At 44.5% G+C, this 15,553-nt stretch overlaps 1 protein-coding gene across 3 annotated transcripts in view; it reads right to left on the bottom strand.

The window, feature by feature from the left end:
* Positions 1 to 876: 876 nt before the first annotated feature.
* LOC111219901 (MKL/myocardin-like protein 1) overlaps positions 877 to 15,553 on the bottom strand; it is a 42,008-nt gene continuing 27,331 nt past the window's right edge. For 2 of the 3 annotated variants that reach the window (XM_022742746.1, XM_022742747.1), the window contains 16 exons: positions 15,338 to 15,403; positions 10,949 to 11,004; positions 10,223 to 10,298; positions 9,415 to 9,576; positions 8,180 to 8,343; positions 7,917 to 8,048; positions 7,638 to 7,706; positions 6,927 to 7,111; positions 6,631 to 6,802; positions 5,765 to 6,160; positions 4,623 to 5,660; positions 4,228 to 4,434; positions 4,040 to 4,132; positions 3,189 to 3,329; positions 2,100 to 2,160; positions 877 to 2,010 (listed from right to left, as the gene is read on the bottom strand). In XM_022742746.1, coding sequence (XP_022598467.1) covers positions 1,427 to 2,010; positions 2,100 to 2,160; positions 3,189 to 3,329; positions 4,040 to 4,132; positions 4,228 to 4,434; positions 4,623 to 5,660; positions 5,765 to 6,160; positions 6,631 to 6,802; positions 6,927 to 7,111; positions 7,638 to 7,706; positions 7,917 to 8,048; positions 8,180 to 8,343; positions 9,415 to 9,576; positions 10,223 to 10,298; positions 10,949 to 11,004; positions 15,338 to 15,403 — 3,602 coding nt within the window. In that variant the 3' untranslated portion in view covers positions 877 to 1,426. Of the gene's footprint in view, positions 2,011 to 2,099; positions 2,161 to 3,188; positions 3,330 to 4,039; positions 4,133 to 4,227; positions 4,435 to 4,622; positions 5,661 to 5,755; positions 6,161 to 6,630; positions 6,803 to 6,926; positions 7,112 to 7,637; positions 7,707 to 7,916; positions 8,049 to 8,179; positions 8,344 to 9,414; positions 9,577 to 10,222; positions 10,299 to 10,948; positions 11,005 to 15,337; positions 15,404 to 15,553 lie in introns of all 3 variants that reach the window. The other variant, XM_022742745.1, reaches the window with a different exon arrangement.

Raw genomic sequence — 15,553 nt, 5'->3', positions numbered from 1 at the left:
ACAACTAAAATTTGTATTTGTAGTTTTTGTAAGCAAAACTAAAATTTGGAAACATCCACCACACTTGTTGATATTCAGATGGCTTCTATACGGAAGGTGAAGACAGCTGATTTCTGAACAATGGCGCCCTCTAGTGGCCTTTCTCTTCATCACCAGGATCACTCAAACAGGTGGAGCGGGTTAGTAATGATTTAATAATAAATCGCACTAATAAAGCAAACTCAGATGTTCTTCTTTGTAAAATAACTGCTGTGTTTGTCAACTTTTATTGTCCAGATTTAAAGAGTTGAATAGTAAACGAACGTATTGAACGTGAACATATATAAGATATATTATGAGACATGTGTTGTGAATGTGCAAAACAAACACAGACACATCTTAGAGTTTTTATAGTATGTTTATTTTTTTAACTTTTTTTCTTTAAAAAATGACAAGGTCCAAGGATTTTGGAAGCCCCGCCCTCACCCTATGTTCCCCAGCCGGCCAGCTCGACTCTAAAGCAACCAGCAAAGAAAAATAGTCATATGGACAATTGATAATATACACCCCATATACAGCAATACATAGTGGTCTACCATAATGTTACCAATAATAAGCAACCTCCACTGAGGCTTCAATTCAAACTGTCGCCACTGATATGGTTCATTTCAATAGCAACTGTCAACCAATGACGGTTGTTTTTTTTGTTTTGTTTTTGTTTTTGACTAGTGTGGGCGGGGTTCAGGTTACCACGGTGAGGTGACGAGACCACCAACTGCGCTCTTTCTTTTCACAGCATCAACCGATCAATCTAGCACATCGTGGCATTGACTCAGCCCTCACCACACAGCGCTAAGATTGAGCTGTCGGCCCCCGAACGCCCGCCCCCCCCCCCCTTTAAACCAATCAGATTCAGCATAAGTGCAAAGTTTAGGAGGCACTGACACACACTCTGCCATCTCGAGGAGCCGGAGTAAAACGCCGCTGACGGTCCCTCCTCAAACCGTTTTCCAAGGGATGAAATGACGTTATTACAGTGACCTACAGTTTTCTGCTGGTTCAATTTAACCTGGTTATAAATGCAGGTGATGGGATTTTACAGTCTCCTGTATGAATCCCCCATAGAATTAAAATTCAAAGTCCACTTCAGTCCCACCAAATTCAAGTCCTTTCTATGAATTTAATTTCTATGTTTCTTTTTTCACCTCATCCTGCATACAGTAACAGCCAGTGAAAGACAGGGCAAATTGTGTAAATGTGTGTGTGTGTGTGTGTGTGTGTGTGCGTGTTTGCATGTGCCAGTGACCCCTCGAGTGGTAGAGACAGCATAGAGAAGGTTTCTGTATGTGCATGAAATAAAGACAGAGCCTGTACACAGTGTGAGCGAGTGTGTGTGTGTGTGTGCGTGTGTGTGTGTGTGTGTGTGTGAGTGCGTCTGTGTGCCGAGCTACAGACACGACTCCCAGTGCAGCTGCAGGTCCGTGCTGTCCAGAAAATCAGCTGAGAAGACGCTCGGCGGAGTGTGCGGCGCCAGCGGGGCCAGACTTGTCCCTCCGTCTCCTGCACCAGCTCCTCCTCCTCCCCCTCTTCCGCCTCCGCCGCCCCCGCTCCCTCCGCTGGCGCTCCCCACCATGGAAATATCCAGCCAGTCCATGCTGTCCAAGGCGGCGTCGCCAAAGTCCAACCCTGTGGAATGGGGGGAGAAGCCCAGGTCGGATGTGTCCATGGGGGAGGGAGGGTGGTCCAGGATGCTGGGCGTGCTCAGCATTTGGCTGTGCAGGTCGTCGATCAGCGTCAGGCCGCCATCGGGCTCCACGCCCAGCAGAGGGGCGCCAGTGGTGCTCTCCAGGAAGTCCTCCAGGCGTCCACTGCCGGCGCAGGGCTCTCCCACGGAGGGCTGAGGGGAGATGAGGGGCTCTGTAGGGGTGGGAGGGGAAAGGTGGAGGGGGGATGGGGGAGAAGATGGGGAGGGCGGGTCAGAGTGGAGAGGGGCGAGGGAAGGGTCCGGGTTGGCCTTGAAGCCAGGGATCTCTGAAGGACAGAAAGAGAAAAAGCTCATCAACAACCGGAGACGACAGACTCAGGACGTCTTTCTCTCCGTGTCTCCAAGAGTTCATTACCTCCACTCTTCAGCAGGATGTCAAACAGGTCGTCCATGTGCTGACTATTCACGCCATTCTCCTGCAAACAGAGAGGAACACATTATTCCTCAGCCACCAAGTAAACAAACACGATGCACAACAGACAAACCTGCAGTGAAACCAACTCCACCTCGTGAAATACAGAGATAAACTCTGCATTTTGCAGCTCATTTTGTTTCTTTGCTTTATATTTTTTCTTATTTCATTCGATAACCGGCCGAATGTAGATGACATCATATTACAGCTGCAATTTTACAACAATCTAACAATGTGGTGTGCAGCCTGTTTTCCTTTATCTAAACCAGCAGTTCCCAAACCTTTTTAAACCGCAGCAGCCTTTCATTAGGAGTTTCTGTCATTGCACACTCTTACCCACACACATCATATGTCATATGAAAACATATTCAATGAGGCCGATTCTCAATACGTTGCTATGCACATTGGCAGATAAATATATAACAGATTAGTTTGACTGACCATCAAGTCACTCTTTCTACCCTGCAGGTGTCTCAAATCTGAATTAAAGTAAACAGCTCTCTGGGGGCTGCCTGAAGTATTCTGGGAAATGTAGGCAATAACTAAAAGTGAAGGCAGACTGAGAAAAGTGGGCAACATCAAAAATACACAACATAACATCAAAAAAGACGAAAACTGGAAGACACAAAACATCAAACTGATGACAGACACACTTCAAAGTTGATGTGCACATAAAATTCAGAGTGAAGAAATAAGATAGAAAATGGAGAGACAGAGAGAAAAGAACAACATTAAAGGAGAGATGGAAAGAAAAGACATGCTAGAGGACATACTTTGGAGCGTTGAGTGGGAAGGGAGGTGTTGGGTTTGGGAGAGGGAGGGGTGAACAGTGTGTGCCGGTCGTAAGGCGGACACACCTCCTCTCTCTGCCAGGATGGAGTGATGAAGTGATGAAATGAAAAAGGAAAAGAGAAGAAACAAGGAGAAAAAGGTTAATGAAGTTTACAACATGTGGAGCAGTAGACTGAGCAGTAGAGATGACGCGACGACGGGAAATGCCAGGAGCGGAGGAGGAGAAGACGCTGGTGTTACCTTGAGAGATGAGATTAAGCTGCTTTGGCTTTCGCTGTCCGACATGTCGTCGAAGAAAGGCTGCAGGTTGGGCGGAGCTGTGGCTGACAGGCTGGGCTGTGGAACACCATTAGTGTCCAGGTGCAGCCCCGCCTTCTGTCCCTGAAGAGAAAAACATGGCAGAGACATATGTTGAATACTCAACTGTGATTGGCTGGTGAAGCATTATCTCTGAGTAACAGGCTGCTTCTTCACATTTCATCGGTTCACAGTTTGATTTTGATTAACTGTGTTGGTGGCGACACCTTGTGGCAGAGGGATGTTACTGCCTGGAGGATGGAGACGGTGCTGCTTCACACACAGTGGGAGCAATTTAGGGTTCAGTGTCTTGACTTCAGTGACACACAACTACGGTTTGAACCATCAACCCTCTGATTAACAGCCAAACTGTTTTATTGAATGATAACTTCAAATCAAATACTTCCATCATGTTATTTATACACGACATTAAGGTATTTACTTTGTAGAAGACAGGAAAAAAAATTGTGAATTTGATTTAAAAAAACAAGATAAAAGGGAAGACTGAAAATTTAAAAACTGTAAAATAATTATGATTCATTTATATATGTGTATGTGTAAATATAAGTCTACAAAATTAGTTTTAAGAACTCAATATGATAAAACTGTCTCAGATAGGTCATTCAAAACTATAATCTAAAACATTACAACTTTAAATCTTATGATGAATAATGAATCTATTTGGTGAGATGTTAAAAGTTAAAAAGTTGGGTAACATGGGAACATACATGTGTACTGTCAAAAGAGTGATTAAAAAGCATGTTTTATAGTGACATCCTGAGTCTGGGTCGTACCTTTTTGATTGGCTGGCTCACAGGCTCGGCCTCTGTCTGCTCTTTTGATTGGCTGTCGGTGCTGGGGAGTTTACTTGGAGTCGACTGCAATCTCTGCAAAAGAACGAGGAGCGGAGGAAGATTCAGATAAATATTTCACCGCACATTAACCCGGCACAGTCCATCAGAGAATATACATTTTACCGTACCTGCAGCGTGATGCGTCCGTTGGTTTTGGCCAATGAAGACACTCCATTCTGTCCATCTGTGGTGTGACTGGTGAGAGCGATCAGGTAGTGGTTGCCGTTGCTGTCGGCGACCAGCGTGGGTGTGCCGTTGGCCTTGAGGAGGTCTAATGAAATGGCCTGAGTGTGGATCTGAGTGCTGTTCTGTTGGTTGATGAAGACCGGAGTCACCTGGAAATGAAACAGGACGTTTTTCCATTTTAATATTTTGATATAATTAAGATTCTCGATGACGTTAAAACATGATGAAACTTCAACATATGAGCAACGTTAGCTGCACAAATTATTCTACTCTCTCTAAATTATAATGACACTCAGCGAGGGCTGACGATGGTGCTGAATGTGGTCAGGGTCTTCACCTGTTGCGTGGCGACAGCTGCCGTCTGCTGTTTCTGCTGCTGCCTCTGCTGAGTCTTCAGCTGTTTCCTCTGCTGGGCTTGGGTCACTGCAGGCTTCTGGCTTGCCGCCGTCTGGTTCTGGATCTGCACCTGGACCTGCTTCAGCTGAACTTGGCTCTTCTGCTGGCTCTGTTGAACTTGCCCTTGGGTCTGTTTGAGCTGGTTCTGCTGCACGAGCTTCTGTTGCGTGAGTTTCTGCTGGGCCAGCTTCTGCTGTGCTAACTTCTGCTGGGCCTGCAGCTGTTTCTGTTGGGTTTGCTGTATGATGAGCTGCTGGAGTTGCTGCTGCTGATGGAGCAGGATTTGAGCTTCTTTCTTCTGCTGTTGTTGTTTTTGAGGGTTTGCTTTAGCCTCCGGCACCCTCTGCAGTTGCACCTGACTCTGCTGCTGTTTGGGTTGTTGTTGTAGTAGCTGCTGTTTCTGCTGTTCAGCTTGTTGGACCTGCAGACGATGAATCTGCTGCAGCCTGAGCAGAGTCTCTTGAGAGCACTGCATCGGCTGGGCCAGCTTCTTTCCCAGGGCCTCCTCCGTTACTCCCTCCATTTCTTCCTCAGACTCCACCTCCTTCTTCACCTTCACCACAATGCCGTTGGGGAGAGTCGGGGGTTGAATGGCCGAGGCTTTTATTAGAGTTTGAAGTTTAACCTCTGGGGATGTTTTGCTCTTCTCTCCTCCTTCCTTCTCTGAGACTAATCCAACTGCCATTTTTCCCTGCTCCAGCTGGGACCTGAGGGTCTCCACTAGCCTCTGCTTCTGCCTCAGCATCCTGGTCAACTCCTCGATCTGTTTGTCTTTCTCCTGGAGCATCTGGTCTTTGTCCATGGAAGACGTGTCCATGGCTACCCCTGGCAGGGGCTCTGGAGTCTGACGCGAGGCAGCTGAAGACCTGGACAGGCTGCATGGGCTCTGGATCTCCTCTTTGACCTTGGAGAGCGGAGAGATGTTTGACGGGTGCTGAGGAGATGGGTGCAGGGTGAGTTGAGTCAAGGGAGAGCTCACCTGAAGGAGAACAGGACAAGAAGAGGATGTTAGGAACTAAGAGACTACATAAAAAAAAGTAATTTAATCATAAACATGCCATTTGCTTCACATACAGATCTCACCATCTCTCCAAACATGTCTCCATTGCAGCTTGTCTCGTCTGGACTCATCCCTGCCAGCGACCTCTCAGACGGAGTAGGTGACACGGGAGGGCTGGAGCTGGTGCTGCCAAAACGCATGACTCTCCCAGGGACCGCATGAGCCAACGAGGACAACGCTAACTTAAACCCGCCCTCTCCTGACTGGTGGTCAGCGGTGGTAGTTGTGGTCGGAGAGGATGTGATGGTGCTAGCGGCTGAGTTAGCGCCCTGCTGGCTCTGCTGCAATATGCCATTCTTCAAAACCACTGCGTTGCCGCAATTTTGCTCCTGGTAGTGGCGGAGCCTCTCAATGAGATCGTTCTTGGTGCCTGAGACGGTCAAACCACGTAACTTCAGTTCCTGTTTCAGCTCAGCGACCTGATGAAAAACCAAACAACCATTGACTCAAAGTGAAAGAAGAAAACAATTGATAAGCCTGAGGTTCCCCATCTGGGAGCCTGGCCTCTCAAAAAGGTCCTATGACTAATCTGAGGGGTTAAACCCATGACATTTTTCTCTATTTGACACTTGGACTCTTCAAATGTTTCAAATCAGTCACAAGACATGATTTTGTTGGACCTTTAAATAGCATTTCCAGTAGGTGTGATGGGACAGCAATGTTTGACGTTACTAGTAAAAATTTCTTTTACACATAAAATAATAATAGTCAGCTGCCAAATTTTGCAGTAAAATTCAACATGTTCTTGAACTTGGACTTTATAGATCAAAAAGCACTTAGTGATCATTGTGTGAGTCGGCAACACACTTCCTGATCTCCTTCGATAGATGACTACAAGTAGCTGAAACATCTTAAAAATGTATTCAGTTAATTTAGTTGTTTGAATTACTTTGAACTCATCCAGGTTGGCTGGCAGAGTGCCGGGTTTGGCTCCTCCCACTGCAGCTTGGCTCTGACGGGCAGTCCCGCTCTGACTGGAGGACGCCATGGTGGTCGTTGTGGGAACGCTGCGGGAGGGGGAGGGGCCAGAGTTGGTTGTGGGGGGCTGCTCGGTTGGAGGCCTGGAGAGGAGCCAGAAAACGAGAAAGTGTGAATATCCATCTCTCCTACTTCTCTGAAGGAACAGGGAATGCTCAGCGATATTTTTTTCTTATTAGTATTACCACTGTGGTGCTTGACACTCACTTGGGAGGCGCGGGCAGGATGGTGTGGTAGTTGTAGTGCTGCTGTTGCTGGCTGAGGATCTGCAGCTGCAGGAAGAGCTGCTGCTGCTGAAGGAGCTTCGCGTACGACGAGTCCATCTGTGGCGGACGCTCCTTGTCTGCTTTCTGGTCTGGAGGGATGTACTGGTGGTACTTCAGCTTCTTCACCTACACCCAGATGACGGAGAGAGTTCAAAGGACAATTCCACTCTTTTATACTTTTACACTAGTAGATGTCCTTAATGTGCGATACTCATCGATCTACATACGTTACTGATATCTGAAACCTTTCTGGACATTTTTTAAAACTCTGAATAAAACTTTGACAAAAGGACAGATCATTGGTAATAACATAACTACAACAAAAAAATAGTTCCAGTTGAAAAGAACAAGTGTGTGTTTCTGGTACTGAGGAACCTGCGGTTGCAGAAACTGGTACATCTTCCTCTTCTATGATGGATTTCTCCATGTATGATGTTAAATGTGAAAATGTTTAAGTTTAGGTTTTACAGGAACCGACATGAAAACAAGAGCTGAACTGCTGTAATGAGGCAGGCTGAAAATGATGTGCCGACAGCTGCCATTATTCGATGTCTCTTCATACTCCAGTATTTTGGATGAATATTATTCATCGGAGTCATGAATCCTGTGTCAGTGCCTGTCAGAATGAAAATGAAACAAAGCACATGCTGACCTTGGGTTTGCTGTCCTTTGGTTTCTTAGACCTCTGCGGGGGACGATCTGAACTCGTCTTAGCCTGAGACTGGGGACAGAACGTGAGAAATGTGTTCATGGAGGAGGAAGTAAGGGAAAGAAGACATGAGGGAGCGTTAGCCGGTAATAGCTGCTCCGCAAATAAAGATCAAGGTCACATTTATTAATAAGTCATCAAATCTGCAGGATGTTCAATTTGAAACAACCTAATGCTGCATTATTGTGTATGAAGACAGGAAAATAACCAGCGTTTGCGCACCTTGATCTGTCCAGTAGAGGGACGAGAGTTCACCGTCGTTCCATTTGTCAATTTTGGGGGTGGGGAGGCGGGTGACCCATTCACCTGGGGAGGAGGTGGTGGAGGAGGTGGAGGAGGGGGCTGAGTAAGGAACTGAGGAAAGAATGACTCTGGTTAATGGCGCAGTCATGTTTATCCACCGCTTGGCAAATTCATTTCATTTGAATTTTTTGTTTTGTTAAATAATAATTTCAACTTTAAGTGAGTCTCTCCTGTGATGATACCTGTGTGGGAGAAATGTCCCCATTCTGGGTGAGTGCATCAGAGGGGGACAACTGGGGAACGGCACTCAGGGGAGAATCGTGATTGGTCAGCTGATCTGGTGACAGAGCATCACTGCTGTCTTCATCTAAAGACGAGCTCTCTCCCCCGGCTCCCTTTGGAGAATCTGTGACAGAGCAGAAGTGTTTCCAGATTCAATGAACTGAGTCACGGTGGCGTCTCTTTGGTGATTTCTCATGAACTTCTCTCTCCAGTAAAAAAGTGAAAATGGATTGTGAGTCTAAGAATTTTCCCAAACCACAGAAGTCAAGCAGTTCATTCCCTCACAATCTGTAACATGGTCTCTGTGATGAACATTGCAAAACAGCAATGAGTAAGTTTAGAGAAGTAATGCCTGACCAAGTTTCAAAACAGTATTATGTGCACATAAAGACATTGTGTCATTTCTGTGACTTATTAGTCAAAAGTTGTGTGGTTTAGTTTTTATTATCACATCCACTGAGATGATGAAACCCTGGGCTACTAAGCAGTATGTGTTCACACACTCACCTCCAATATACTGTATTACAAATGTATGTGGACACCCGAATGTTGTAACTAAAGGTGTGTTCAGACTGAATGTGAGGTTTAAGGTAATGAAACAATAGAGGTGAACATGTTTTAACTCGAGCACTCATCCCTGAGCTGTACGCTCCAATGAATTCACCAAGCGTCCAACAGTTAGGTGTGGCCAAAACCACTTTACATGCAGTCTGAATGCACCTTTAGGACTTCCATATTTTGTTCGCCAGTCTTTATGAATCCCGCAGGTGCTGTGTAAAAGTGTGTATCTCTGCTGCAGCTCGTTTGAGCGTCATAAAGGGACGAGAAAAGAGTTTTCTTGGGAATGTTTTGTTCTTCCTTTATTTGTACTTGCTAAACTCTGCTGTCTGTCTCTTTAAACAATTCAGCCTGGATAAATAATGTGTCTGAATGTATATATGTGTGTGTGTGTGTGTGTGTGTGTACAAACGTTCGACTGTGCTGTTTGTTGGTTGGGCTTTGTGACTGCTCCTGACCGTCTTTGTGACTGCATGGTTGTGTGTATCTGTGTGTGCTTGTATTGTGTGATAATGATTGTAAATGTGACTCCGCACCAATGTTCTTATTGGATGTGTGCACTTTCTGCAAGGACATGTGACCGTTTAGACTGTTAATAAGTGTGTGCGACTGAATGTTGTGAGGTGTGTGTACCCACCCAGCAGTGAGTGCTGCAGAGGGCAGGTGACAGACAGGATGTTCTTGTGAACCAGTTCGATGGGACCTGGTCTGTGGGAGATCTTGTCGTTGAGGTCGTCGGCCAGTCGTGCTCTCTTCAGCTGCAGTTGCTTGGCCTGCAGGGACGGCTCTGCTGACGTCTCTGTGCAGGAAACAACACAACAACATGCATGCACGCAAATTCATTCATCTAGCGGTTCAGTTTGACCTATAATATAACAAGATGGCAGCATGTAAGTGCTTCGTACCCGTGGGATATAAATTGACATATATTGTAGTCCATGTTAATATTGTGAAAAAAATCCACAGAGACAGGAAGCTGGCTTTCTGGAGATCACAGATACTGTGTTTTGGGCCTCTTTTTTTTTAAGCACTTCCTGAATTAGAATTCAAGCTCTATTTAAAAACCAAACCAAAAAGAAACCAGCTGCTACTTGAAAGAGAAAATATCTATCTGAGACTTTACATTAACCGGGGGACAACAAGTTGAACGGCACCAAGCTGGTATATAAAACAAACACATCACCTCATGGAGACAAACACATGCAGACACAACTGCGGAGCATGGGAAAGGCCTTATTTCAAACTCAAATGTTGCTGTCAAATAATAAGAAATTACAGTTTAACCAAAGTCCAAGAGTAAATACAAAGTAGGAACTGTTTTGTTTAATGTATGATTCCTTTTAAAATGAAGTTTCGTGTATTTCACCTGACTGACTTCAGCCTTTCACTCTACACTTTTGTTCTCACTAAGAGAATCCTTCTGAATCTAAAGGTTAAAAACTCACCCTCCAGAATGTGCATCCTGACGAGCTCGGAGCGCTCAGGGCGACTCCGGATCTTCCTCTTCAGATAGTCCTCGGTCTGGGGGAAAACACAGGAGACGCACACATCATGGTGGGGGAGCAAATGGAAGACAGAGGATCACAAGCAGAAGGATGAGAGAGAATAAAGGTTGTAGGGAAGATGATAAAGAAAAAAATGGACACTTGTTACAATTCAATAAACTGCTACTGATCACATAGTTTTTTTAGTCGCCATGTTGGTTGCACTGTCGTAGTGTCTCAGCATGACACTCACCAGATAGCAAGTATTAAGCAACGTGCCATCACGTGCATTTCTTTTCCTTTTCCTTTTTTATTTTTGTGGGTGAAGTTAATGCAGCTTTGTTTGGGACGGTTCTCATGGCTAATGCTAAAGCATCAAGCTAAAGAGTGTGACACAGATGCAGATAATTAATCACAATTTTCACTAAGCAAAATTACATGTTGGCATGTTGCATGTCAGTCTGAACCTCACTATTAAAAGAAAAAACAAAGAAACATGCTGTTAATACTATGCAACCCTGATGGTTAATGTGGCTTCATACCATGGGTGGTTTGTGGACCACCCATGGTTTTGATTTAGATCCTGATAAGTGTCTATAATAAAAGTAGAATTCAATTACTTTGTGTTATGCTGTTTGTACAGTACATATGTTTCACGTATGTTTGTACTGTGCGTAAGACACTCACCCTCGCTCGCTCCAGACTCCTCCGCTGTTCGTGAAAGGCTGCCGGGCTTTTCAGTGCTGCATGGAGAGAGGGATGGGGGGGTGGGGGGTGGGTGGAGAGATGGAGATGAGTGCAGCACAGACTCGCACAGACTTGTGTCGTGATGCTCCTTTCAGCAAGTGACAACGAGTGAACACATACAGCTATAGAGGAAGACAGATTCAAAGCAGAAGAGGCTGCAGACGAGAAGGTCCAGACTGCTATTTCTAAACCACACACTCATATCACAGCTCAGTGGGCTGACGGGCCTGCGCAGCATGCTGTGTGTGCAGGAATAAAGCAGTCTTTCTGCAGTCCAAGCCTAATTCTATTATCACTAAGAAAATTGAAAGTGCAGTTGTTTTCTGTGGGCTGTTACTATGCTGCTCGGATCCTTGCGGCTTTTACATTGGAGCAGCTGCAGAAAGTGTTCAGTTAGCAGTCGTTGGCGCTAGCTTGGCTTAGGAAAGTAAAGTTTTTACGGGAGCAAACAGTCAGCCATACCTCATGGAACCACATGACTGTAACCGTGACCAAACCCCAACTCAGCAGTTTCATTAGCCAAAATATAACCATACTCCCCTGTGGGAGCTCAGTCAGTCACATTGTTCCATACAGTTTTTCCTACATTTGGATGCATTTTGCAGAGGCACGAATTCCAACACACACAACGGCAAAATCTTTTCACATGCCAAATACTCATATACCCTGATTAAAGTCTTACATATTCTAAAATCAGCATGGACAGAGGGATGCTTCGCGACAGTTTTATGGATATTTTAAACAGAAAATACTCCTTACGCGATGTTGACTTTTCAAGATTTGTAGATTGCAGACAATGTAAACTATTTCAAAGGCCAACTGTCTGCGTTAAGTCTGATAGATGGACTGTGCCTGGGAGTCTGAGGGATATCAATTCTTGATGCCCAATAGTCTGGAGCTGATCTTTAAAAAGGAGCGTGAAGACAGAGGAGAGAGTGTGGACTGATGCATCGACCGCCACACACAAAGATTATCTACATTCATCACTGCTCTAACTCTCAGTAATGTACCTAGTGCGTTTGTGGGGGTGTAAATATCTATCTGATATTTGTGTGTGTGTATCAGTTGTGGCTTGTATTTGGCTGTTCTCAAAAGCAACAACACGAGCCCCCAGTCTTTAAATTAGAAACTTTTTCATTTCAAATGTAAAGGCGAGGCCAAACAGACTCAAACAAAGAGGTTCACTCTGTTTGGGGAAGGATATTCGGAGGACAGTGGCAGTTACAATGATGTAACGTAGCAATGGTCTGATTGGTCAACAGCTGGTGAAATCCGTGCCAAGGGTGTGTGTGTGTGTTTGCGAGCGTGGACATTCTGGCTACAGCGGGGCGTCAACTCTATGTTCCTGTGTGTGTGTGTGTGTGTGTGCCACAGATGACTGGGTGGGGGTGGGAGGCATTCCTGTGTCACATCCCCCTGACGTTGAAAGAAGAAGACCTACATACCAGTTGTGATATAACCAAACGGTCAAAATCACAACATAACGGCAAAAAACAAACAACCGCTCAGCTGATCCCATCACTAACATCTGCTGGAACTAATGTCTCGTTAGTTAGGTTAGTTCGTCAACATTTCAGACTCATATTATATTTTGTTTTTTTTTTATTGGGTCACTGATTCTCTTTATGGATTTAACTTTTCTGTAATGTTTTGTGAAACAAATGTTTCTCTTGGGCGATCCTAGAGTTTCTCCTATCACCGAACAGAGGAGCCGCTAACCATGAAAAAAAAACAAAAACGCTTTTACTGCTCTCCAAAGCACATAAATTTGAGATCACTTCCCATAACCAACATCATTTAATGTTGTTTTTTTTTTTTTTTGAGAGAGAGAGGGGAAAAACTGAGCTTTTCTTAGAATGGTGACATGTAATCGTCAGCTTCTCAGTCTCTCACAGTATTTCCACTTTCACAGCAATATTTACTGCAGCTGCCGCCTTCTGCTGCCTCTGACTCCCTCTGTTATTGCTCGGTCTGTGTGTACACAATACAGCTATAATTGACTTTTTTTTTATTTTTTATTCGGTTTCTGCACAAGTACAAAACAGTGATTTAACTGAATGTCTGAACAGCTGGCCCTTATGACTGTCACATCAATCTCTACTCTGTATTTATGCAATTAACAGGAACAATACAAACAACAACACCTGTGTCGTGTCTCTGGCTATAGTGAAACACAAGAGATTTACCCTGAAGAACGAGCCGAGCAAGTGGCCATCTTTCTCTTTCTCAAAATGATCTGTTGATTCAAGAGCGCTCTCACAAGCTGGTGCTACTAATGTACAAATGTACAATTTAATTATTTGACAACATCAAACAAACAAGACAGAAAAGTATTAAACACCTTCGGCAAATACATAGTGTTTTCAAATCCGTTTTCATTAGTGGGAACATGACCCGATACCCGATACTACTCTTTGCAAAAGCTCCACTACCCTGACGCTGACCTTTCAATCTATTATGACACAGACGCATCACATGACTGACCTAAAGACACAGGCGCATTGTTATTGCTTGTTCACCCATATATCTATGCATTTAACCTCTCCTAATCCACCGTAATTATTCTCTTTTGTATCCCTCTTGTCCACAATCACCCCGCTTCACATTTACACACTAGATATTGACACAGTGCAACAGCAGCAACTTAGGTCCATCACTGCGGCAGATTGGAGGTCAAGTGCCTTGCCCTAAAATACCCTGAAAGAATGAGAGAAGGAAGGTGGAAAGTTACTCATTCACACCACTTACTGCTGCAAAACCAATGTGAGTATTTGATACCACAGCAGGAACTCGCCCTTCATCAGTTCCCAGCACTCACTGTCTCCTCTACAGCTGGGAAACGCAACATCACAATACGGTAGCGATTTATGTTCATATCACCGTGATACAATTCCACCGCAGAGTCGATAAATGATGATGCACCCTCCTCTCCTCGCTGCTCGTCAGCAGTTCATACAATCTTTATGGTCCAATAATTCAACTGGGCTCTTGAAAGCTGAACAGTCCTTGTTCTACCTTGCTGAGTCTCAAGGCAACAGTCAAAATAAGTGCTCTTTGTTGGAAGCAAACACAGTCTTTGATAACTCTCTTATAAACCCACGGCTTCCCTTTTTCTCTCTTTATATATTAAGTGTCTGTATCTCCACAGAACAGTATCTAGAAACTGAAATATTCCTCCAGTACATGCTGAGTCCAGTGCAGCTAATGGTCTGGCATGAGGCCTGTTGCATAAGTAGACAGATTTACTGTAACGATTGAACAGTCAAATATGAGACTCCATGCTGCCCACTAAAACGAGCCCTCGGTCTGAGTGTCCACTCAGGTGCATTATTTCATGCCTAACACTTTCTGCTTAGTTACTGTAAGTGCATCTACAGTGGACCCTGCTAATTCAGGGTCAGATGTTACCATTAGCAAACAGCAGTGGACAGCAAAGCGTGACATGAAACAACTATTCTGTCTCCCTTTCTACGGAACAAACAGCGACCATGTAAGTTACTCCACCTCCATGTGGGTATCTTTTTCTACTCCACAATCACTTGGTCACAGAAGATTAACTACCATATATACTGTATAAGGCTGAATGCTGGGTGCTAGTTTTTTTTTTTTTTAAATACAAAAGAAAGGAAAATTTTAATAAACACGTCCACGCCCCTAATGATGTGTGGCACTCTGAAACAGGAAGTGGATACAGAAGAAGAGGAAGCTGCCCTATTTGATAACACAAAGTGGTGCAAAGAAACCATGAAATATAACACATACAGAATGTACAAATTCATAACACATGCTGATAAGGGAGGTCCTTTTCTGCAAAAAAAAATTGAATGTAAAAACAGAGCCTCAACAATAATATTGTATTTGCTGAAGATATTTTGATATCAAACACAGGAAGATACAATTTACTGACATATCCTGTATAGCAGATGTAGATATCCAGATACAGTGTAAGGCCCATTCAGCATGTGAGTCAGTGGCCCGTACACGGAGCTCAGTGTTGATATCATACAACAACACAATCAGTCTTTGTCCTCGACTCAAAGGCACAGACACACTTCCCTAAGTTGTCTGCATGGGTTTCTAAGCTCTTCCACACACTAAATAAAAATAAAAACTAAATAAAAACTATCTTTAGGTGAGACTGGATCAGTTTGATCTTTTTTCTGTGGTGTGTGTCGAGCATGTGAATCACCGGCATATATATATATTTATATTTATATTAAAGTGGAACTTGCTCCACTGACAGGGCATCATGGAAGCTGCACAACACAATACTGTTTGATTCACTGACAAAACCCCTGAGCATCACAGAGACTTAAGGCAGAGACTTACGTGGCATGATCCCTTGGCTGACCAGTTCCTCTCGTGTTCGTCTCTGCTGGAGTTTGAGCTGGAGGACTGCATGAAGACAGAGGAGGTGAGGGGGACACAGAGGAGAAGAGAGAGTCAGTCACGGCCCGGTGAGAATAAGAAACTGCAGCGATGGAGCTCTTAAAGCTTCCTTATTGTCTCTTATTGCCCACTGATCAGAAGTCCATCTGCCCCGTT

The sequence above is a fragment of the Seriola dumerili genome, unplaced genomic scaffold (genome assembly GCF_002260705.1).
Source record: "Seriola dumerili isolate Sdu_G_001 unplaced genomic scaffold, Sdu_1.0 BDQW01000068.1, whole genome shotgun sequence".
In the NCBI taxonomy this organism is placed as follows: domain Eukaryota; kingdom Metazoa; phylum Chordata; class Actinopteri; order Carangiformes; family Carangidae; genus Seriola; species Seriola dumerili.
This window is presented reverse-complemented; position numbering and strand designations above follow the sequence as displayed.